The sequence below is a fragment of the Ochotona curzoniae genome, unplaced genomic scaffold (assembly GCF_017591425.1).
Source record: "Ochotona curzoniae isolate NIBS_2020 unplaced genomic scaffold, NIBS_Ocur_1.0 contig_4792, whole genome shotgun sequence".
In the NCBI taxonomy this organism is placed as follows: domain Eukaryota; kingdom Metazoa; phylum Chordata; class Mammalia; order Lagomorpha; family Ochotonidae; genus Ochotona; species Ochotona curzoniae.
In genome coordinates, this window is record NW_024466389.1 from 12,880,172 (window position 1) to 12,903,240 (window position 23,069).

The 23,069-nt window shown below is 39.4% G+C and overlaps 1 protein-coding gene across 2 annotated transcripts in view; it reads right to left on the bottom strand.

Moving 5' to 3' along the window:
* Positions 1 to 23,069, bottom strand: part of EIF4G3 (eukaryotic translation initiation factor 4 gamma 3) — a 336,540-nt gene that overhangs the window by 148,586 nt on the left and 164,885 nt on the right. Inside the window, exons 6-10 of one of the 2 annotated variants that reach the window (XM_040988037.1) lie at positions 18,293 to 18,313; positions 17,214 to 17,393; positions 16,539 to 16,653; positions 7,074 to 7,171; positions 4,114 to 4,236 (exon numbers count right to left, since the gene is read on the bottom strand). In XM_040988037.1, the coding sequence (XP_040843971.1) occupies positions 4,114 to 4,236; positions 7,074 to 7,171; positions 16,539 to 16,653; positions 17,214 to 17,393; positions 18,293 to 18,313 (537 nt within the window). The remainder of the gene's footprint in view (positions 1 to 4,113; positions 4,237 to 7,073; positions 7,172 to 16,538; positions 16,654 to 17,213; positions 17,394 to 18,292; positions 18,314 to 23,069) is intronic. The other variant, XM_040988036.1, reaches the window with a different exon arrangement.

Consider the following 23,069-nt stretch of genomic DNA (forward strand, 5'->3'; position numbering starts at 1 on the left):
CTTAAATTAATGCTTAGCCTGTGTCATAGATCTGCTGAGTATAACTGTTGCCTCAGCATCCATTCACAGGCCTAACAGTTATTCGAAACCAGTCTTATCTTCGTGTATGTCTGCTTGTGATAGAAACCACTTAATCCTCATCTCACTGACTCAAAACCCAACATGTCCCATAGCTGCTGACCAAGACAAAACTTAATACAAAGGCTCACAAACTTCAGCTTCACACGTGCTTTCTTGAAGTTAGGCCATCTAGCCACATGGCGAAGCCTTCCTGATGCCATGGGCCTTTAATGCAGCCACAACCTCATAGTGCTGATTCTCTTCCTCACCATATCCCATCTTTCCTTCTCCCTATCTGCTGGTCGAGCTGTCTGGGGCCTCTCGTCTTTCTACTGGCCTCCCATGGGCATCTCTGATTTTTTCTGGCTCTGAAAGTAAGTTCCTCTGATCCATTCATTTTGGTTCCATGTTCTTACTATGTCTCATATGAATATTGTCTGCAAACCTTTTTCACCAATAGAGGTTCTCCTGGAGGGTTGCCATGCGTGGATTATGGCCACTTTGGAGAATGAGACCTTGACACCAAATTAGAAAACTACAACAGTATGACTGCTTACCACAATGAAATTATGTTCCTTTTCACACTTCTCCATAAATATTGTCATGTTTTTCTAAGAAAGCAGGCACTTGAAGTTTGAAGAGCTATCCCTGACTCTTTGCTTTATTAACATGTAAGGAAGCCATTCATCCCTATTTACCTGCACAGTACGGGCTTATGCCTGGGTGTGTCTGGATAATGATTAGTGGCATTGCATGGTACTGCCATTGATTTTCAAAACTGACTCAACTCAGATGGTAAACTGTATGGTCATTATTTCTCTTAACCTTATCTATTTGTTTTAAAAGTTGCTAATCATCTCTCCAACTGGCTTCTTCTGTTTCACCCGACAGCACTAACGTCTCACCTAAAATGTAACACTAGCCTCCCTGCATCTATATCACATTTCTGGACATACTGTCCCTCTGTGTGGAATAACCTTTCTCTTCCCATTTGGTAAACAGCACTTGAGTTCCCAAATGGCATCTCTGCTGTGATACCTTCCCAGGCACTTATAGTAATCCTCTGTAACTCCGGAAATATATATTGAATACTCATTATGCACCTGGTCCTAAGCTTAAGCAAATTAAAGTATCTCATCTCCTTTAAGCCATATAATTATACTACATGGTTTTATTTTTGAACTGGCACTCATCTGGGATGTCAGCATGGCAGATAACAGCTTAATCTCCAGTGCCACAATGCCAGACTGAGGTTTTATTTTTAAATGTGGAAATTAAGGATCGAGCAAAGTGCTTGCTTTGGCAGCACATATACTAAAAAAGATCTAGCAAAAAGAAACCTGGCTAACGTTATAAAACTAAGTAGTGAAATAGTTTCCGCAATCTCAATGTCTAATCCAAACCTTTGCATTTCCCACTTGTGCAATTCCACCTACACCACCAGGAATGGATCTTTATGACCGCACATTTTTTGACCTGTGCTGCAATTCTCCCCTCCCTTGGTCACCACTGTGCTTTCATGGCTCTTTCTGTACCGCACAGCAGAACCAGTCAGGTGTCAGTCACTGGCTCTCTGTCTCCCCTGAAGGAGCCTGGGATCTCTCTTCAGTGAGAAAGCTGCTTTCTGCAGCACATACAAGTATATGTGGTTCAAAGCAGGTACTCTGCCAGGACAAAAATAGTAAGTTTCAATGCCAAACACTGTCCTAAATGCCAGCATCATTCTTGTGCTTTTTTTTAAAAAAAAAGAAATGAAATATTACTAGCACATGTGTCTGTTGCAATGCAATCTGTGTGCTCTATGAAGTTTATACATTTGAAAAGACAACAGCTTACTGAGTATGGATTTAAACGCAAATCAATTAATAAAATAACCATATGCCTCATATAAAACTTAACACTTCTGAAAAAGAACTAGCATTACAATTGTGATTAATGGCCTGCATTAGCTCAAAGTATATATTCACTGAGACACATATGTTCATTCAGGTCTACGCTCCCTGTAAAAGGATAACACACAAAAAGAATTTCTGTGCCTGAGGACAAAGGAATAACAAGAACAGGGCATACACAAGCTTAGAAGATTAAAGACAAATCTCATAGGGAACGGAGATGCAAAAGACATGCAAGTGTTCAGGTTGAGAATTTAAACACAAATCATCAAGTAGTCTTCAAATTTAGGGCTTATTAGTAATAACCTTTTAACTAAGGTTTAAAAATACAGAAAATAACTGAGCCAGCACTCCCAAATCCCAATGGCTGACAGACAAGTGAAAAAAATGCTCAGGCTCCCTAGCTATTAGGGAAACGCAAATAAAAACCACACTGAGATTCCACCCAACTCCAGTGAAAATGGTCTACATATAAATATCAACAAACAACAACTGTTGGTGAGAATGTGTGGAAAAGGTACGCTTAGCCATGATGGATTGGTGGAGGATATAAACTAGTGCTGCCACTATGGAAGTCAGTATGAATAGTGCTCAGACAACCAAGAATTGTTCTACCATATGACCCAGCTATCCCACATCTGGGAATATATCCAGATGAAATGAATTCTACATACAAAAAAGTAACCTGAAACTCTGTACTTACAGCAGCACAATTCACAATAGTGAAGATATGGAAGCAATACAGATGATAGCCAAAATACAACTGGATAAAGAAACAATGGTACATCTACTCTATGGAGCACTACTCAGCCATCAAAAAGAATAAAATCCTGCCATTTGCAATAAAATGATCAGTCCTAAAAGGACAAATATCTTATGTTCTCTCTGATACAAGAAAGTCTTTATGCAAAGCACAAAATGAATAGATCAAACTATATACATATGGGAATATATTCATATATATTCTCATAGATGAACAGTATGAATAGATCAAACTATATGCATATGAGAATATACACAGATGAACTGTATAATGGAGACTGGCATACCACAACGTAAAGGAATGTTAAAGTATAACACCTTTACCCCAGAATAAAAGTAGGACTCCCAATGTAACGTTAAATATACCGTTACAGTATGATGACAGATTTTCTACTTTGTCTATAGCTATTGTGCCATGTTACATTTAATTGGCAGAAAGTTAAACCTGTAACTGTTATGGAAGTACCACACTACTGTGATTATGCAGAGAAAAATAGGGGAGGAAGGAAGAGAAGGAGAAGGGAAGAACTCCTATACCTACAAAACTACTGTGGAAACTCTTAAAAAAAATTAATGCCTTATATTGAAATTATTCACAGCACTTGTCCATCAATCAAGCATCAGCTGTGAAAGGGGAAATTCAACAGCCTTCTATTCCATAATAATTTTGCCCTTAGTTGCTTCTGTGTGCTGGGTTCTCACTTTCACATAACTTTTTAGGATGTGAAAATTATTTCACGTGTGAATCATTTATCAAAAATTTCGTAATATCTACCTTTCTCAAATGCGTTAATTTCTACATACAAGAATATTAATTATACTGTTCATCAGGAACAAAGAAAGTGCCTGACAGAATTTATTAATGACTCATAAATAATTTAAGAAACCATCACTTACTGAGGTTCACTTATGTATTCCTAAAGCTGTAAAGCAGACCTGTTACATATCCAGCTATGCTCTGAATGACACAGGCAATCATCTCACATAAAACTGTCTGGCAAAAATGTTTAAATTCTCAACATTACTGTTTGCATTCACATAGTGCGCAGCATTTAATTCCTAAGGTCCCATAGTGAAAACATAAAATACTCATTTAATGATGAGGTTTCCATGGAAAAGCAGCTCCTTTTGGTATCATGCAAGAGTTCATTAAGAAGAGTGGCAGCAGCTGTGCTCTGAATGTGAAGACAATACATAACAATGTTACCAATAAAATCTTGGGGCTATAATAACTTGCAACGAGAAATAACACATCTGTTTAAATTCCATTTAGATATTCGAGGCTATGAGACAACTGGTGGAAATAGAAGTACAGAAAGTTGCTATAGAACAAAGAATCGAATAGAGGTTAGTGAACGAACAAACACTGTCACCCATCACCGCTCACATGCTGTCTTACCTGAGGAGGAGTGGGTGTGGTGGTGGGTCTTCCTATGGGTGGAGTAGGGTTTCTGCTGCCACCTCCAGACATAATCTCCTCTGTTATATCTTTACCTCCCTGGTTTGGATCCCGAATTCGTATCTATAAGGTTAAATAAAATGGTTTATGTACAAATGATGACCCTGTGGTAGTTTTATAGGCATATGATGTGTTAAAAATACTAACTGGGAAATGTGTCAAATACTGAAGTTGACAATCATCACATTTGCCTTAATTTCAATCACAGAACCATATGGGGTCACTCAAAGGAATTCAGGCCATTAGCACTGACATGAGCTAATTGGAGTAACATGCTAAAATAGGACCTACTATGGATTAAGTTCTAGGTCAAAAAAGCAAAGCATTTGTGCCTATTTTCTAGGCTCTAATAAATAGATCGATTTTATTTTCAATGTTCGGTGTAAATCAAGTTTCATAAAACAGTTTAATATGTAGAAGTTACTCTGTAAATTAAGTTTTAAATGCCATAAATATAGTTTCTAAAGGATAAAATCAAAAGTTGTACACATTCTAGGTCTTGAGAATGGGAATTTGTCCTGCAAATAACAGTATTTATGTATGCAAGGAGACTCATTACAGTAGTGTGTTTACTGGTAAAAACAAAGAAACTTTCTAAAGATTTATCCAGAACAGAATAGTTAAAAATTATCCTCTATCTCTACAAACTAAATTCCAAATAGGCAGTAAGAAGCAAATCTTTATGCATGCATATTCACAGGAAAAGGTCATCAAGATGTGCTGGTAAGCGAGAAAGAGATGATAAGTATGAGTGTGTACGGTGGTCATTTCTTTACAAGCTCTCTCTCCTTATGTCAATGGGATGGGGACAGAACACAGAAACTGGGTCTGAGCACACCCTGCTAGAACAGTGTGAAACAACAGTGCTGCTATTCATTACTGTCCTCGTTTAATTAAGGTAGAGCTGGTTTCTTGAGATTTTCAAAGGATTCATTAATAAAGACCATTTCTTCAATGAAGATTTCTAATATTGGAGCTGGTGCTCAGAGCAGGAATTAGGACACTACTGCTCTCAGCTCCTCATTCCATCTTCCTCCTAACAGGACCCCTGGAACAGGAAGTGGTAATGGCTGCAGTAAACAAGTCTCTGTTACCCACAAAGGAGAGCTGTAATGAGTCTCTGGTTCTTGGCTTCTCCTGGCTGTTGAGGGCATTCAGAGTGAACTGGCACAATGTCTGCTCCCTGTCTCTCCTCTCTGCCTCTCAAATTAAATAATAATAATAATAGTAATAATAAATGTCTTTAGTATCAGTTTATTTTTCAAATACAAAAAGTTATTGTGGCTACAGCTTTAAGTATTGCTTAAATTTGTTTTACTTTCAGTAACATATATTACTGCTTTAATTTTTTTTTTCATTTTTCTGTATTCTGAGAGATTTGTTCACATCCAATTACTACCATGTTGACTCACACATAATCCAAAACACAGGTTTTCAACCATTAGTGTCAAGACACACTGGTATGCCCAGTTTATGATGACACGAAATGTCAGTTCAATGTTGCAGCACAAAGATCTGAACCTCACTAGTTAGTTACTGTTAGAATCTTTCAAGAATATTGCTCTGGAGCTTAGCAATGTGGCATAACCTGTAACACTGGCAACAACAAACATGCTGGCTTGAGTCCCGGCTGTTTCACTTCCAATCCAGCTCCCTGCTTACATGCCTGGGGAAGCAGTGGAGGAAGGCAAAAGTGCAAGGCTGGGCCCCTGCAACTACATGGGAGACCTGAAGAAGCTCCTGTCTTCTGATTTCAGCATGGTCCAACATTGGCTAATGCAGCCATTTGGGAAGCGAGTCATCATATGAAAGATTTCTTTCTCTCTCTCTCTCTCTCTCTCTCTCTCTCACTTTCTTTCTCTCCTACTCTGCCTTTCAAATAAATAAATATTTTTAAAAGAATATTGCTTTAACAGCAATCCATCTATCATACCCAGGGTGGAAGTAAAAGTCTCTCCGAATTAAAAACACCTCCTGGGTCCCAGTATGGTAGCTTAGTGGCTAATTCTTCACCTTGCACACCAGGGATCCCATATGAGTGCCAGTTGTAATCCCGGTGGCCCCATTTCCCATCCAGCTCCCTGCCTACAGCCTGGGAAAGCAGTCGAGGATAGCCCAAAGTCCTGCGATCCTGCACCCACGTGGGAGCCCCAGAAAAAGCTCCTGGCTCCTGGTTTCGGACTGGCTTAGCTCTGGCTGCTGTGTCCACTTGGGGAATGAACCAGCGGATGGAAGAACTTCCTGTGTCTTCTCCTCTTTGTAAAATCTGACTTTCCAATAAAAATAAATAAAATCTTTTTTTAAAAAAAATAATATCTCACGTTTTTGCGTGATCTGACAGATCTAACTGCTCTAGACTTTGACTTTTATATTACTACCACCTGATTGCTTGGGCCTGTCTTCAAACACAGAAGCATGTGCCTATAATTATTAAAATAATTAGAACAAGATTATTAAGGCTACTTAAAATAAACCCATTTCACAAAGGATTTTTTTTTCTTGCTGTCCTTAATACTTGAATCCATTTCTCTGTGCTATTTTTTTCCCTTCTGTCAATTTATACTTGAATAGAGAGCCAACTAGACTGATGTTCAAAAACACGCATTTGTGAGAACGGAACTCAAGCTCCGTGCACAATCCTCCAGTACACTACACTGTCCCGCTTCTAGAGCTGTAGAGAACGCTGACATGCAGACACCTAGCTCAATAAACACTAGAAGTTAATACTGAGCAAATGGTATCAAATGCCCACACAAATCCTCCAGGTCAAGTGTTGAGAATACAGGGGAGTAACAAATGGCACGGTCAATTGTGAATTCACATGAATAATAATTGTACAGATTTATTTGATAAGAGATACCCAAATGTAAATTAAAAAAAAATAATAAGATACTTCTTACAGTTTTTTTCTCTCTCTTGGTTGGAGGAGGCTGTTGCTGCGTAGGCACAATAATAGGTGCTGACTGATACACTGGTTGACTTGGATAAAAAGGCGTTCCTAAAGAATTAGAAAAAAGCAAATAAGCCATTATTTGTTAAATTCTATAGGATTATCAATGGCATTGTGTCTTGTCTCTACACCATCCCCTACAAAAGTAAAAAATGTCAGATTTTGCCTTCTTTATAATTGTGTTCTATTGTTAATTCTCTTCCAGAGATAAAGAAATTATTCTAAAACATATATCTTAAAATATTTATAAGCAATTGATATAAAAATAATATCTAACTCATATATAGTCACACCAGAACTACCTTTTAAAAACAAACAAACAACAACAACAAAAAAACACACCAAAAAACCCACAAGCCCAATGCAATGGCTCAATTGGCTGATTATCCCCTTGCTAAATGCTGGGATCCCACATGAGCACCAGTTAATCAGTTAATGTCCCAGCTGCTCCCCTTCCCATCCAGTTTCCTGCTTATAGTGTGGGAAAGCAGTGGGGATGGCCCAGTCTTGGGACCCTGCAGCTGTGTGGGAGACCTGACAGAAGTAACCAGATCCTGCTTCAGATCAGCTCAGCTCCAGTTGTCGTGGCCATCTGGGGAGAAAACAAGCAGATGGAAGATCTTTCTCTCTGTCTCTCCTCCTCTCTGTAAATATGCCTTTCCAATAAAAACAAACCTTTTTAGACCATGTTCTGGGCCCTACTACTGTATTCTTTTTTTTTAGGTTTATTTTCTGGGCTTACTACTTCAAACAGTAACCGCAAACAAGGACCTGCATGAAGGTTGGTCAGTAGCAGGTAAACACTCTGATCATTTTATGTTGTGGAAGTGATCTAATTTTTATTCATTTAAAAGGCAGATTTACACTGGAAGAAGGAGAGATGGAGAGAGATCTTCACCAGCTGGTTCACTCTGCAAATGCCACAACAGCTGGAGATAGGCTGGGCCAGTCTGAAGCCAGGAGCCTGGAGCTTCTTCACATCTCCCACAGGGATACAGGGGCCCCCAGGCATCTAAGCAAAGAGATGGATCGAAGCTGAACAACCAGGACTAGAACTGGTGCCACATATGAGATGCTGAAGCCAAAGGTGGCAGATTTAACTCCTAGAGCACCAGTCCAAGTCTAACTATTTTTTTTTAACAGAAAACCACTGACATACATTAATAAATTAACCACAGAAGTTGGAGTCATAGCAATGCAGGTTAGGTACTGCTTGCCTGCATCCTGTATCAGGATCTGCCTTCCTTCTAATGTGCCTGGAAAGGCAGCAGATGACAGCCCAAATACTTTGTTGCCTGCTACCCATGTGGGAAACCCAGATAGAACTCTTGGCTTCTCATTTCGACCAGGACCAGCTCAGCCTGTTGCAGGTATTTGAGAAATGAACCAGTGGACAAATGAAGATCTCTCTCTCTCTCTCTCTCTCTCTCTCTCTCTCCCTCCCTCCCTTCTTGCCTTTCTCTCCTTCCCCTTGCCTTTCAAATATATAAGTAAATCTTAAAAAACAACAATAACAAACCCGGCAAGTGTCCTTATGTTGAAATGGGTACAACGCTGCACATAAGCAAGTAAAAGAAAATAATCCACACACAAAGAATCAAAGATCCAAACTAGACTTTCTATCGTTTCTTAACACCGTAACTTTGCTCTACATATAGCCCATCTGCCTGAAATTATCTTCTTACCCCATCCCTAATACTCCTGATGAATGTTTTTGACTCCCCCCAACTTTTATTATTAATATTACACCTGAGTACACAGAGTAGAGGCAAACAGAATGGAATAGATATTGCAAGGTAGAGCGGAGAGATTTGCTGGCTAACTTGATGCAGAGCAGGGAAACAGAACTCAAAAGGGAATTCTTAAGGTTTACTTGCACAAGTGAAGAACAGAGGTGCTGTTTACTGAGCTGAGAGAAGAAGAGTAGAGCTTTGGATAGAAAAATTGAAGTCTCGATTTTGGACTTGAAAAATCTAAAATTGTTATTGAGCCTTTTAATGGGGAAATCCGGTAAGGAGTGACATATACAATCAGAGAGGCAAATGATAAATATGAGCTGAAGTTATCCATGTTAAGATTACTAGAATATGAACCACGTTTAAGCCATTTTTAGGGTTCTGCTGCAGTAGTCTAGTGGCTAAAGTCCTCACCTTGCATATATCGGGATCCCATATGGGCACCGGTTCTTATCCATGCTGCTTCACTTCCCATCCAGCTCCCTGCCTGTGGCCTGGGAAAGCAGTCAAGGACAGCCCCAAAGCCTTGGGACCCTGCACCTATGTGGGAGCCCCAGAAGAAGCTCCTGGCTGCGGGTTTCAGATTGGCTCAGCTCCAGCTGTTGTGGCTACTTGGGCAATAACCAGGGGGCAGAAGGTCTTCTGTCTCTCCTTTTCTCTGTAAATCCGACTTTTTAGTAAAAAAATAAATAAAATCTTTAAAAGAAAAAAATTTCATGGTTTAAACTCTGGCATATTTTATTTTGTCAGAAGTCACACAAATGAGGAAACGTTGTAAAGGAGAGGAAAAATAAAACGAAGACAATGATTGAAGCGAAAAACATATTTCTAGGGCGAGTGTTGTAAAGCCACCATTTGCAATGCCAGCATCCTGTATGGGCACCAGTTCATGTCCTATGTAGTTCAATTCCAAACCAGCCCCCCGCTAATGACCTGTGAAAAACAGGGTTTGGGCCCTTGCTCCCACCCCCGGAGTAGAAGACCTGGAAGAAGCTCCTGGCCTTCTGGGGAATGAATGAAGCAACAGTTTCAGATCTCTTTTTTTCTGTGCCACCATTTCCCAATCCTGGGGTGTAATTCTTACTTCCAAACAACCAATAAATCCTGTTTAAAAAGTGTAGGGAACTAGAATTAAAAGTTTACTTAAAAAATTTGTCAAAGCAGAAATCATAGGTGACTTTAACAAAATTGTTTGGGTAGAGAGGTGGTGAGTAGAAAGCCTTATTTGAATGGGCTGAATAATAAAATAAAAGAAAGAAAATCAAGACAGTTAGGACAGGTTCTAGAATAAAAAAGTGCACCAATGGTACAATGACAACAGAGAAAAAGAATAACAAAAATGTAAAAAGAGAATTGTTAAAATTGATAGACTTAAATAGGTGACAGACAGAATCTAGTGTACAACAGAACGACTGAGCTTCATGAGGGCTACGAATAGCTGACTGACTGGACACAAACAAAATCATGTATAGAAAGGTAGTTAATAATCCATCACATCCTATTGCTTATATACAGAACACCTATAAAGACTTGAATTGAGTAATAAATACACCAATTACGGTAACCTCAAAATAAGTGTCTGAAATATTCACAGAATTGAAAACTTGAGATGTATTGGGTTAAAAGAAGTTCTAAATAAACAAATAGTATTGGTGCTATCATTATAATCATCATTACAAATAATCTCAAGTGGAAATTTCCGGAAAAGTTATGACTTGCAGTACCAGAACTTTACAGGTACCAATTGGGCTTAGAGAATCAGATTTGGAAAAGACCTAAGGAAAATGCATTACTAAGATTTCAGTAAGTTCGATATTAGAAGACTAAATATCCTTAGGTAACCTGAAGCAAATAATAAACAACTTTGAAAGCAGAGATGAAATGAAAGATTTTATGCTACCCCATTATGTCATTATCTCCTATACACAGAAAACCAAACCCTAAAATTGGTTTCAAATGCTGCTAGACAAGCAATGTAGTCTTCACTTTATTGTATCTTCAAGCTGAGTGAAATAAGATCCCAAAGGAGAAACATTTCTTTAAAAGACTTCTCATGAAAGCATGATAGTGAAGAGGCTAGCATATTGCACACATCCAATAACAGCTGATGAATATAGATGGCAAAAGAGGAGAACCAATATATTGAAGTGAAACACAATTAGTAAAATATGAGCACAGCACAGCTTGGGAATCACCGACCCCAACCTGGAGCACCTGAACTAAAGTTTCAGCTCACTTTCCATTCTAGCTTTAAACTCATGCACAAATTGGAGGCAACAAGGAATTGGGTCCCTGCAATTTTTGTGAGGAAAACTTGGATGAGTGACTGGCCCTTGGATTCAGTTGGGGAGTGGCAGGGCAGGAGAATTTTTTGCAGGTATCTGGAGAGTAAGGCAACATAGGAAAATTGGCTTTGTTTCTCTACCTCTGAAATTACATTTTTAAAAATAAAAGAAACACATTAAATCTTTTTATTTTCACTTCTGAATTTTAGCAGCAAAGGAAATCTATCTCACCAGTTTCCTTTTATAAATTGGTTTGACATCTTACACAGTCAGGGACATTTAAAAAAACTTCTACATTCTATTAAAAATACTGATAACTTTTGCGAACTATTTATCAAGTTACTTCATGTTCTTGGATCTTTGTTTCTTGGCCACTGGATGAGGCAGATCTGTCCAGATCACAGGTCTATCAAATGCTATCTATGCACCATTTATTTTCCACATAAAGTTGTACTGGAAGACACCAAGAGCACAGTGACCCTGGTGGTGTTTCAGTGACTCCCAAACCATAACTAAACAAAAATGGGTCACTGCTGCTTTGGCAAAATTAATAGCATAATAGTCAAGTAACAAATATACACACAGAGAGGTTTATCAACTTGAAACTCAGAAAGTATTGTTCCTCTTCTGAAATTACTTTAGCCCTAATCTTTCACTGTTAAAATAGTCTTTCTATACATAATGATACTAGTAGTAAATGGTAGCTTTTAAGAACTTACTGGCAAAATTAATAATGTAGTAATTGGGAGGATATAGAGGACAAGTAAATCTTGGCAGGCCTACATCTCATACAAGAGTGTCTAGTTCAAGTCCTGGCTCTTCTATTTCTGATTCAGGCTCCTAAGGTATACCCTGGGATGCAACAGATGATGGTTCCTGCTTCTTACGTGGAAGACCTGAATTGAGGTCTAGATTCTTGCCTTCAGCCTGACCTAACATGGCCCCAGCTACTGAAGGCATTTGGGTAATCAATCAGTGAAGGAAGATCTCTCTGTCTCACAAATAAAATGAAAATAAATAATAACTTTCGTTAATATGTAATGCTCCTTTGTATCCTCCTTTATCATACGCTAGTTTTATCATTTTACTTGCTGTTACTGGAAAAATCTGGAAAGTACTGGTATAGCTAATATTCAAATTTCTTTTTATTGGTAAATCTACACACAAATATCAAAGAAATGTATTATAAATTCTGGAAAGACAAGAAAAATATCCTAACATCTGCATTACTCAAAATACCCAAAACACAGTTCTCACACATTTTAAGTTAACTTAAAAAATTTTCCCCAGGCCTTGAATTTTCTATAGCAACAGCAATAAACACTACAGTAGCACAGAAAATCAGTCCATCCCACAACAAACTATACCCAGAATAATAAAAACATCAGTGCAAAAACACATTGGCAAATACGGGAAACACAATAAAATTCAATTTGGAATGCCAACATTTCCCACTATATACCTCAGAGGAAACAATGATTCCTTTATTTTTAATGAGCTCAATAAGAACAAGCACTGAGACACTCAGAAAAAGAGTGAAAAATGAACAAACTAAGACATCAGGAGAGGAGAACCAACACAGTAAAGCAAGCGTGTATAGCTGAGTTTGAAGAATTATACACTAACACTGGTATTAGAATTTCAGAGAAAGTTAAGGAATATTCTATTAAAATCATTATTCAAAATTCAACTCAGGTACAGGAACAAAATGGTAGTACCTATAAACAAGCATAACAGCAGAGCTCAGATATACACTAGGAACTAGGAGGAAACGACCATTCAATTCACAAACTCCAATTCCAGACCACGAACGAACATGTCTCAGGATTTAAATCTTGGATAATTGTGCCAGGGTATGGAGAACTCCCACATCTATTTACAAAATGTAAACTAGGAAAAACACTGCTAATCTTACCCTGTTTTTTCTTATTAAAAAGCTCATTTTAAAGCTTTTTTGCTCAAAAAAGTCTACATGATGGGCCCGGCGCGGTGGCGCAAGTGGTTAAAGGTCCTCACCTTGCCGCCCGGGATCCCATATGGGCGCCGGTTCTAATCCCGGCAGCCCCGCTTCCCTTCCAGCTCCCTGCCTGTGGCCTGGGAAAGCAGCAGAGGACGGCCCAAAGCTTTGGGAACCTGCACCCGCGTGGGAGACCCGGAAGAGGCTCCTGGCTTCGGATCGGCATAGTATCGGCCCGTTGCGCTCACTTGGGGAGTGAATCATCGGACGGAAGATCTTCCTCTCTGTCTCTCCTCTCTGTATATCTGCCTTTCCAATGAAAAAATAATAAAAATAAATCTTTAAAAAAAAAAAAAAAAAAAGTCTACATGAGAGAATTAAACAATAACCTAAAAAATAGCAGTAGCCAATGTTACATTTAAAAATAACTGTACTGGAGCCAGCATGAGGCACAGCATCCCACATGAATGCTAGCTGGAGTCCTGGCTGGCCCACCTGTGATACAGCTCCCTGCTAATGCACCTAGGAATAGTAGACAGCCCAAGTACTTGGGCCACTGCCACTGATTTGGGAGATGTGGTTGGAGTTCCAGCTCCTGACTTCAGCCTGCCCAAGTTATAGATGTTGGAACTATTTGGGAGTGAATTAGTAGATGTAAAAATCTGTGTCTTCCCAATGAATAAATGAACTTTAAAATTAAAAAATATATATATTTTCAGGGCCTGGTGCGGTAACCAAGCAGTTAAAGTCTTCACCTTGCACGTGTTGGGATTCTATAGGGGTGCTGGTTTTAATCCTGACAGACCCACTTCCCATCCAGCTCCCTGCTTGTGGCCTGAGAAAGCAGCAGAGGGCAGCCCAAAGCCTTGGCACCCTGCACCCACATGGGAGACTCAGAAGAAGCTTCCAGATCCTGGCTTTGGATTGGTTCGGCTCAGCTCCGGCCATTGCAACCACACGGGGAGTGAATCAGTGGATGGAAGACCTTCCTCTCTTTCTCTGTATATCTGATTGTCTAATAAAAAAAAATAAATCTTTTAAAAATTTTACTAGAAGTGAGAGTTGTGCAGGCAATGAATTAAGCTTTAGCTTGAGACACCTGCAACTCACGCTGGCGTGATCTGAGTTTGCTTCCTGCTAATATATCTTGGGAGAGAGTAGATGACAGCTCAAGTGCTTGGGCCCCTGCCACTCATGCAGGAGCACAAAGAACCATCTGGCCAAGTACTAGCCACTTCTACCATTTAAGGAGTGAATCAGCAGATGGAAGATGTCTTTCTGCCATTCTATCTTTAAAGTAGAAGCAAATAAACTTAAAAATTTTACTTGGATTTCGGTCTGCAGATAAGGGCTATGACACTGTATGAAGACTGTAACTTCAAGCTAAATTCAAGGAGCACACAGGGAATGCTTCAGCAGCAATGACGTTACTATCAAGACAGCTTCCGCCACCATGATGCCAAGTGCTGTCAAGAGCACTGACAACAACCACCAAGACTGGGTGAGAAGCACATGTTATTTTATTTTAAAACTCACATGTATGCAATCTATTATCCTGAAAATGTCAAATATTTCATAGTTATACAATTTAACCAAGCTAAATTAAATAAACACATGTATTTCCGGCATTTCAGAAGGCAATACTAACGTGGGTAAAAGACAGCTGCTATGTTCTCAGAAAGAATTAAATCCAGGAAATACTTTGTTGCTTTGCTTGTTTCATTTCAAAATATTAAAGCATTTTTGTACTAATCTAACACAAATGAATTCGGCTATAAAGATTCGTAATTGAGTCACTAAGTCCCAGTGTAAGAAACTTGGCTAATGGATAGATTAGCACCCTAAACTAGTTAAAATTTTAACCTGTCTGTACTTCCACTGAGTGAAAGAGATAATGCTTATTGAATCTTAAAGCTTCATTGCTATTGTTCTCTGAATTTTAAATCATTTATACCTCACTTTCTATAAATTAAAAAGCACACTCAGTAAAAATTTAATAAGATGTTCCTTTCATTATTTCATAATTCATATATCTCTCTCTAAATCACCTAATGCATATCGTTGAAGTGCCTGCTGGTCATTGTTTTGAGTACCATGGCTATAATACCAAACAAAAATGGACATTATGTTACAGTGGGGAAAAAAGGGTTATTAATAAATTCTCCAAGCGGTAAGGTAAACACTTAAAGAAAAGAAATACTGAAAAACAAATAAATAATACTTATGACCGCAGTAAAAAGCTAGGTAAATGGTAAGCTGGCAGTAAATCTTGGGAAGCTGATGTCACAGGTTCTCGCTACAGAATTATCAGAAGGTGTTATCAATACATTCACTCACACTTCTGAAACATCATCTAAAAAAGTGGATGCTGTTCAAACCAAATTACTTTCTGTTTTTTAAAATTTATTTTGTTCTTTATATTGGAAAGGTAGATTTCAGAGGGAGACAAAAGATCTTCCATTTACTGGTCTACTCTCTAAATGACCACAATAGCTAGAGCTGAGCTAATATGAAGCCAGGACCCAAAAGCTTCTTCTGGGTCTCCCAATGGGTGCAGAGTCCCAATGCTTTGGGCCACCCTACACTGTTTTCCCAGACCACAAGCAGAGAGCTGGATGGGAAGTGGAGAAGCTGGGACACAAACCAGCATCCATACCAAATACGAGCACTGCAGGCTGAAGATTAGCCCACTGAACCATTATGCCAGGCTTTTAGTTATTTCAGTATTTATTTATTTATTTTAAAAAGACTTATTTATTATTATTAGAAAGTCAGATATACAGAGAGGTGGAGAGAAAAAGAGGAAGATCTTCCATCTGCAGATTCACTCTCCAAGTGGCCACAACAACTGGAGCTGCGCTGATTGAAGCCAGGATCCACTTCTGGATCTCCCACATGCTGCAGAGTCCCAAGGCTTTGGGCCGTCCTCAACTGCTTTCCCAGGCCACAAGCAGGGAGCTGGATGGTTAGTGGAGCTGCCAGGATTAGAACCGGTGCCCATAAGGGATCCTAGTGTGTGCAAGGCAAGTACTTTAGCCACTAGGCCACCACACCGGGTCCTATTTATTTACTTATGTGTCAGAGAGAGAGAAGATAAAGACACAGTGATCTTCTATTTGCTGGTTCACCCTCTACATAAGCCTGGAGCTTCTTTCAGATCTCCCAAATTGTGTACCAGGGGCCCAAGCTCTTAGGCCACTTCCTGCTGGTTTTCCAGGTACATTAGCAGGGAGCTAGATAGGAAATGGTGCATCCAACACTTCAGACGGCACCCATAAGAGATACTGTTGTCATAAGCAATGGCTTTACCCAGTGGGTCAAAACACTGGTCCTTCAACTTGTACTTAAAATCCTTCCTACCACTAAAGCAACCTGTCAAACAACAAAATAAAATAAAACTCACCAGTCAGCAGAAAATTCCTGACTTTTCAACTTACCATAAGCACTGGGGAAGTCACCAGGTCCTGGTCCAGGATAGAAAGGGCCTGGCCCAGGTGGCTGAACAGGATATTGCTGGGGGGGTCCAACATAAGGAGGGCCACTATGACGGTACTACAAGACAGAAAATACAACCATTTTTAAACAACAGGAAAATAATTCACTACAGAACAATTCAGCTCTCAGCATAAACGGTAGAAAATCATTCAACTCATGAAAAGACACAAGCACCTTCAACGCTTGCAGTCAGGATACACTGAGGATGAGAGAAGGTGCTTCTCCCGCCGAGGCACCCAGCACTTGGGTGCACAGCTAGCCAGCAGTTTACCATCAAATGCTCTGAGACTGGTAGCTTTCAGTAACTTTAAACTGCATCACATAAAGTCTTATTAATTAGTGAGTCTATTTTTGTTTGGGGAAAGGGATGGGACAAAATTATGAGTTTAAAAACAATTTCTCCATTAATTCTAGAAAATCTTAAAGGAGAGATAAAATTATTTTCTTACAGCATCATGGACAATGATAAAATGAGTAGACTTATAATCGAGAAAAGAATTCACACAGTAGCAAAAATCAAATGCTTTTACTCCCCCCGTCCCCCTTGCTCCACCTTATGAGAATCTGAGTTCATTTCCACCCTACTCCTGGACTAGCTAGGCCACAAGATACTCTACCTGTGGGATACAGTACTGAGGACCCTGGGGAACTGGGTACGGCATGGGCAGATGGTTAACCATCATGATGTGCTGACTGGCCTGATACACGGCGGTGGGTGTCTGCGCACCAGGGCGAATGGAAGGACTGCTATTCGGGATGGTAGCTCTAGGAGGCTGTATTTGAGGCCTCTGGAAAAACTGGAAAAGGAACAGACAGAAAAAAAATTAATAAAGAGGCATATCTAAACTTTAGTATCTCAAATTTTCTGTCCCTGTCCCAACATAAACTTAATCAACTTATTTTGAAGAAAAGATAATGCCTCTGGGTAGGCTCATAGAAAGTACTTCACACTGAGTCTAGCTCTGATCAGTGATAACACTCATTCAATAATAACAGGGAGGCCTCAACTTTTAAGTTTCATCTATCTTAAAATAAAAATCTTATATGTTAGTATTAATTTTATAATGTATAATGAAATACAACAAAAGGGGTAGTTAGTATTAGTGTAACAAAAAAGGGGTAATTGGTGGTTGTGTAGAAGTAGTTTTACTATATAAAAGCATTAACCTTTTCATTAAAAAAGTGGTTCATTATCAACTTGTTAAAATCAAAAATAGTTTTCTAAGAAAATACTGTTTCTTACATTTGTAACATTTATAAGAAACAGTAATATAAAAAAATTACATTTTGTAAATGACAAAAAATATTTAAACAATAAGGAATGTCTGAATATAACAACCTTCATTCCAGTCCATCAAGGTCAAATCAAACCACATGCTGGACTCAACAGTTTTTACTCTTGCCCCCCTCAAAAAAGGTGGCACAACCCATACTAAACAGAACCCAAGGTTGCTTTCTACAAAGCTTGCAATGGAAGTGGAGAATCTAGACAGGCCTCACAACAGTCCAGGATGAACACAGCTCAAATCTCCCAAAAAGCAACTTGCACCTACAGTTAGTTACGGTTTTCACTGCAAGCTTTATAACTTTCCACCGTGAAAGCATCTAGTCACCATCAATCAATTAGTCAATCAACTTCACTGTAGCAACAGGGACAGGGTAATAAAGAGGCCATGCACAAGCAGTAATTTGTTACCTGGATGGGTCTGAATCCTCCCTTCAATAATGAAGCAAGAAAGCAGCAGGAAACAGAAAGAAAGCCAATGGAAAAGCTTACAGATCAGTAGGAAGGGTAGGACTTAGCATGCAGCTCAACAAAAATATCTTTGTACTTACTAATAAGAGGAGAAAATATCAGAATGACAATTCTCAATTGAGAATTTAAGCACACATGGAATTAGATAAATTAATTTGGTGGCAAATGTTCGAATAGCAGTCACAGTTTATCAGCTTCAAAAGAAAGATCTGCTTGCTGGCACCAGTACAGCCTGGATGACTGATCACTGTCTCGCACAGATGCCTACGACTTCATCTGCCTTTCCGTGGGTCTCTCACCTTCTACTCTCCACGCCGAGTGGGGATAATAGTTGAAAATGTCACTTGTTATTTTTGAAGCCTGTTCTATCTTTATGGGGAAAATACTCTTCAACTTATCAGGCACATTTATAAGGCCCTTTACAGCCCTAAATTGGAGAATTATAGTAACAATTTCAAAATGTAGTTAAACTTCAAAATTTCATGAACTGCTTTAATTTCAGGCATGAATGTTCCTCATGCCCAAATACAGTTAAGCTTGATATTTGGACCTATTTAGGTCTTACTCATTCTACTCTTCAGCATCTTACAATCATAGATAGTTTAAGAGATTATTTATCTCAGGCTGAAATGAGAGAATTGAGATCTAATGCATAAAGCTCACTCCCATTCAATCTTCATGCCTCACGAAAAGGAGCTAAGTCAAAGAAAAAAAAAAAACAGACAGAGAAGTTATAGCAGAAGAATGCAGGAGAGTAGTTAATAGAGATGGGGAAAAAAAAAAAAAACCCTCAATATGCAGTTAAGAACAGGGGCACCTGGGCTGGCCACAGCTCTAGCAAGTGTGAGCAACCCCCACTGACACAGCCTTGGGGACGGATACAGCGCATGTCAGCTCCAAACCAAACTGACACAGTGAACCTTCCAATACTACACTGCACTTCTGGTGAGCATGTAGCAAACAAAATCTATTTTACATTAATATATGTGAGTTATAAAAATATGTCAAAAAAACACCTCAAGCATTTTTATAATATAACTGACTGGGAGTCAGAAAAATGCCATCAGCCTCCAGCAGCGAAGACGCACTCATCCGCTTGCCTTACTGAGCAATGGCTACATGTCAGACAGCGCAGAAACATCTATACTGTAAGATCCTTTCCCATCAACTCCAGAGGGCAGCCAAAGACAAGGAGAGCACCAAACAGGCAGAGGGGATTATCTACTTTGATTATATTATTAAATTGTATCAAACACTCAGATATTACCTGAAGGGCCAGGTTGTTAGCACTGGCAAGGAAAATACCAAGAACAAGCCCATTGCCTGAGGCAGAGTAAGAAGACAGCTAGGGACAAAGTTCTCCCACTCTCCTAATGACTTACGCTTGATGACTTTCCTTATCACTGTTTATCACTGCTCTGAAGCATGTTTAACCAGATCATTTAAGTAGCACACATCTAATTCAAGAAGCTTACGGATAATCTTAAGACTCATTTTTCGATGAGTCTGAGACCCTTTTTCTAATGAAAAACATAACACTGAATGAGTTAAACCCAAAATGTTTTGTTCTACTATGATTTAAATGCTGAAGTTTATGCTTTTGATGTGTCCTCTAATGAGTTACAGGACACTACCTAGACACTTTAAATATGTATCAACACAACCTCACAACAGAGCTTTGATTAATTTGAACATCCTGTCAAATGTGTGTGGATATAAGGGATACAGGAGGTTAAATAATCTACTAAATCCTCCATTTGTTATCTAAACAGTCAGACTCTAGGACTCTTGTACACACTATCTCTCATTAAATGTAGCGTGATCAGGCAGAAAAAACACAGCTCTTAAAAAGGCTGAAGCAATGTGGTAGGAACCTTCGCCAGCTATTCTAATAATTGCCAAATTGCTCAGCCATAAATAATTCCGGCTATAATATATTCCATATATTGCTTCATAAAATTCAAGTATATCAACCAAGAAAACAATTTTCTTTTACCTATAAAGTAAATTCTACCAAATTAATTCTAAGTTGTTCACGTGCCTCTAGATTCTTAGCACAGCATTTTATAGATCCAGTTTTGCTCAATTTCCCTGCACTGACTGTTCAGACAGGCTATCAGGAGTTTGCCTTCTACTCTTAAAAGTATAGCAATACAGGCCTGGAAAGGTAGCCTAACCAGTAGACGAAAGATCTTTCTGTCTCTCCTTCTCTCTGTAAATCTGACACAAATTAAAAAAAAAAAAAAATTAGCACAGGTCCCCAGTGTGATAACCTAGCAGCTAAAGTCCTCACCTTCAATGTGCCGGGATCCCATATGGGCGCCAGTTCTAATCCTGGCGGTCCCACTTCCCATCCAGCTCCCTGCTTATGGCCTGGGAAAGCAGTTGAGGACGGCCCAAAGCTTTGGGATCCTGCACCCACATGGGAGACCTGGAAGAGGCTCCTGGCTCCTGGTTTTGGACAGGCTCAACTCCAGCCACACAACCACTTGGGGAGTGAGTCAACAGATGGAAGAGCTTCCTGTCTCTTCTCCTTTCTGTGTATCTGACTTTCCAATAAAAATAAATAAGTCTTTAAAGAATTATAGGTGGACATGACAGAAAGCCCCAGGTTATCAAACAGAATGTATGCATGGACTTTTCCAAACCTGTTGCGATCCTTTTACATCCCTCTCCTCCTCAGCCAAGTGATGAAGACTCACTAGAGAAATCAGACTGTACTGGGTACAAACACAGGTCACACTGCTGAGTTTAACCATACCTGAAGTCTGAATGTCTTCTATAACATGCCCTTGTGGTTATGAAACTTGGACAAAGGAAGAGACAACTCCTTTTCACAAGTCAATGGAATCCTGACACTGCACTGGCTCCAGTCTTCTCTCTGTATGTTATCTATTCACGCATCAAATGTCTATCCTAAAGCCAGTACATTTCTTCCCCCAAAGAGACATACTTCCTTACCTAAAGACTGCCATCATTGGCAACTTTCACAACACTGTTCAAATTCCAAGCCAACAGTCAACTTCCTCCACATCAACCCATCCCTCCACCTATCACTCATAACTTTCACTAGCTTGTTCATTTCTCTCAATCTGGTCCTATGGCTCAACATCTCTCCAAATGGAGAACAACACAAAAATAGCCAGGTGGGTTCTGCCTGGAACATACTTGGTACTCTCTCAAAATATTTGCTGCCGAATTAAGGGACTATACGCTCCTCTTATTGCTATCTATGATTCCATTTACGAAACCAGGTAGCATAGTAGTATTACTGTCAAGTACACTTTACTACTATAGGAAACAATTTTCTTTATACAAAAGCTGGCAGTAAGCCATGCCCTTTGTCTTTATGTGCACACTTTTTTTTTTAGATTGTTGAAAGATTTATTAGCGGCATTTTGAATCCCAACTACTTTACAGTTATTTGAAATTTATTATAAATCAGTCGAACACTCTACTCACATGTTAAGCACAACCATTTTGGCACAATACTCAATAATAATGAAGGTGAACAAACAATAAATAAATTTGCTTTCCAAGTAATAAAAGCAGTCCTCATACAGTAAAGCATGACAAGACCCTGGGAATTAGCATGACTAAACAGTCATTATTCACCAGGAACCAAAGATGACTTTTTAAAAATATGTATATGAAAGGCAGAGCTACAGAGAGCAAGGGAGAGGAAGGGCAGGAAGAAGAGAGGCAGGGAGGAGGGAGGTAGAGAGGGAGGGATAGAATCTTCCACCCATTGATACACTTCCTCAAATGGCTGCATCAGAGCAAAGTGAGGAGCCAGGAACTTCTAGGTCTTCTACATGGATGCAGGGGCCCAAAAACGTAAATCATTTCTGCTTTTTCTCAGGCACACTGGCAGGGAGATGGACGGGAAGTGGAGCAGCCAGACTTGCCATCGATTTGGGATGCTAGCATTACACACAGAGGCCTACCCTACACTGCCACAACACCTTTGCCTCTATGTGTACTGTGTGTACAGCTGTGTTTTAAGTCTCATATAGGAAATCCTATATCTCATTACTTTGAGGATTATTCTAGCTACATTCAACCCACTGTATTTGATTTATAGATTGTCCTTTTAGATTGTGGTGGTAACTGTAATCTCAAAATACATGACTATCACAAAATTTGACAGGCATGTATCTCATTTATCCAAATCACTGGTGAAAAGGGCTGAGCAAAGCATGTACAACAAAAGAATCATCTCTTCAATGTCATTTCAGTGTGTTTAAAGTCTTTCTTTTCAATAATGTTACGGCCTGGACATGCTATAACTATCCGCTAAAAAGCCCCTGACTGCCTGGAGGCTTGGCCACCTTGCTGGCTGTTCTGGAGTGGTTCTGGAATCCTTAAGAGGTAGAGCCTGGTGAGAGGTCCTTAGGTCACCAAGGTCAAATTCTGAGGTTTGTGTCTATGTTGTTTAGAAAGGAGCAAGCCTGTACCTTCCCATCCTCTCTGCTTTCCATCTCACCCTGTGAGTTTTCCTTCACCGGCCACTTGCCAGCAGCTGAGCCTACATTTCAGCCATGCTGATCTGACTGTGATTTTTCAAAACTGTGAGCTAAATATGTATCATTTCTTTCTAAACAGCCTGTGTTATATTCTTTTCTTTATGAAAAGCTGATACAAATGGTTTACCAATACACCAGAAGTGCAGAGGAAGGCGACAGCTCTTATATTAGTGTTTGGGCATTTGGGCACA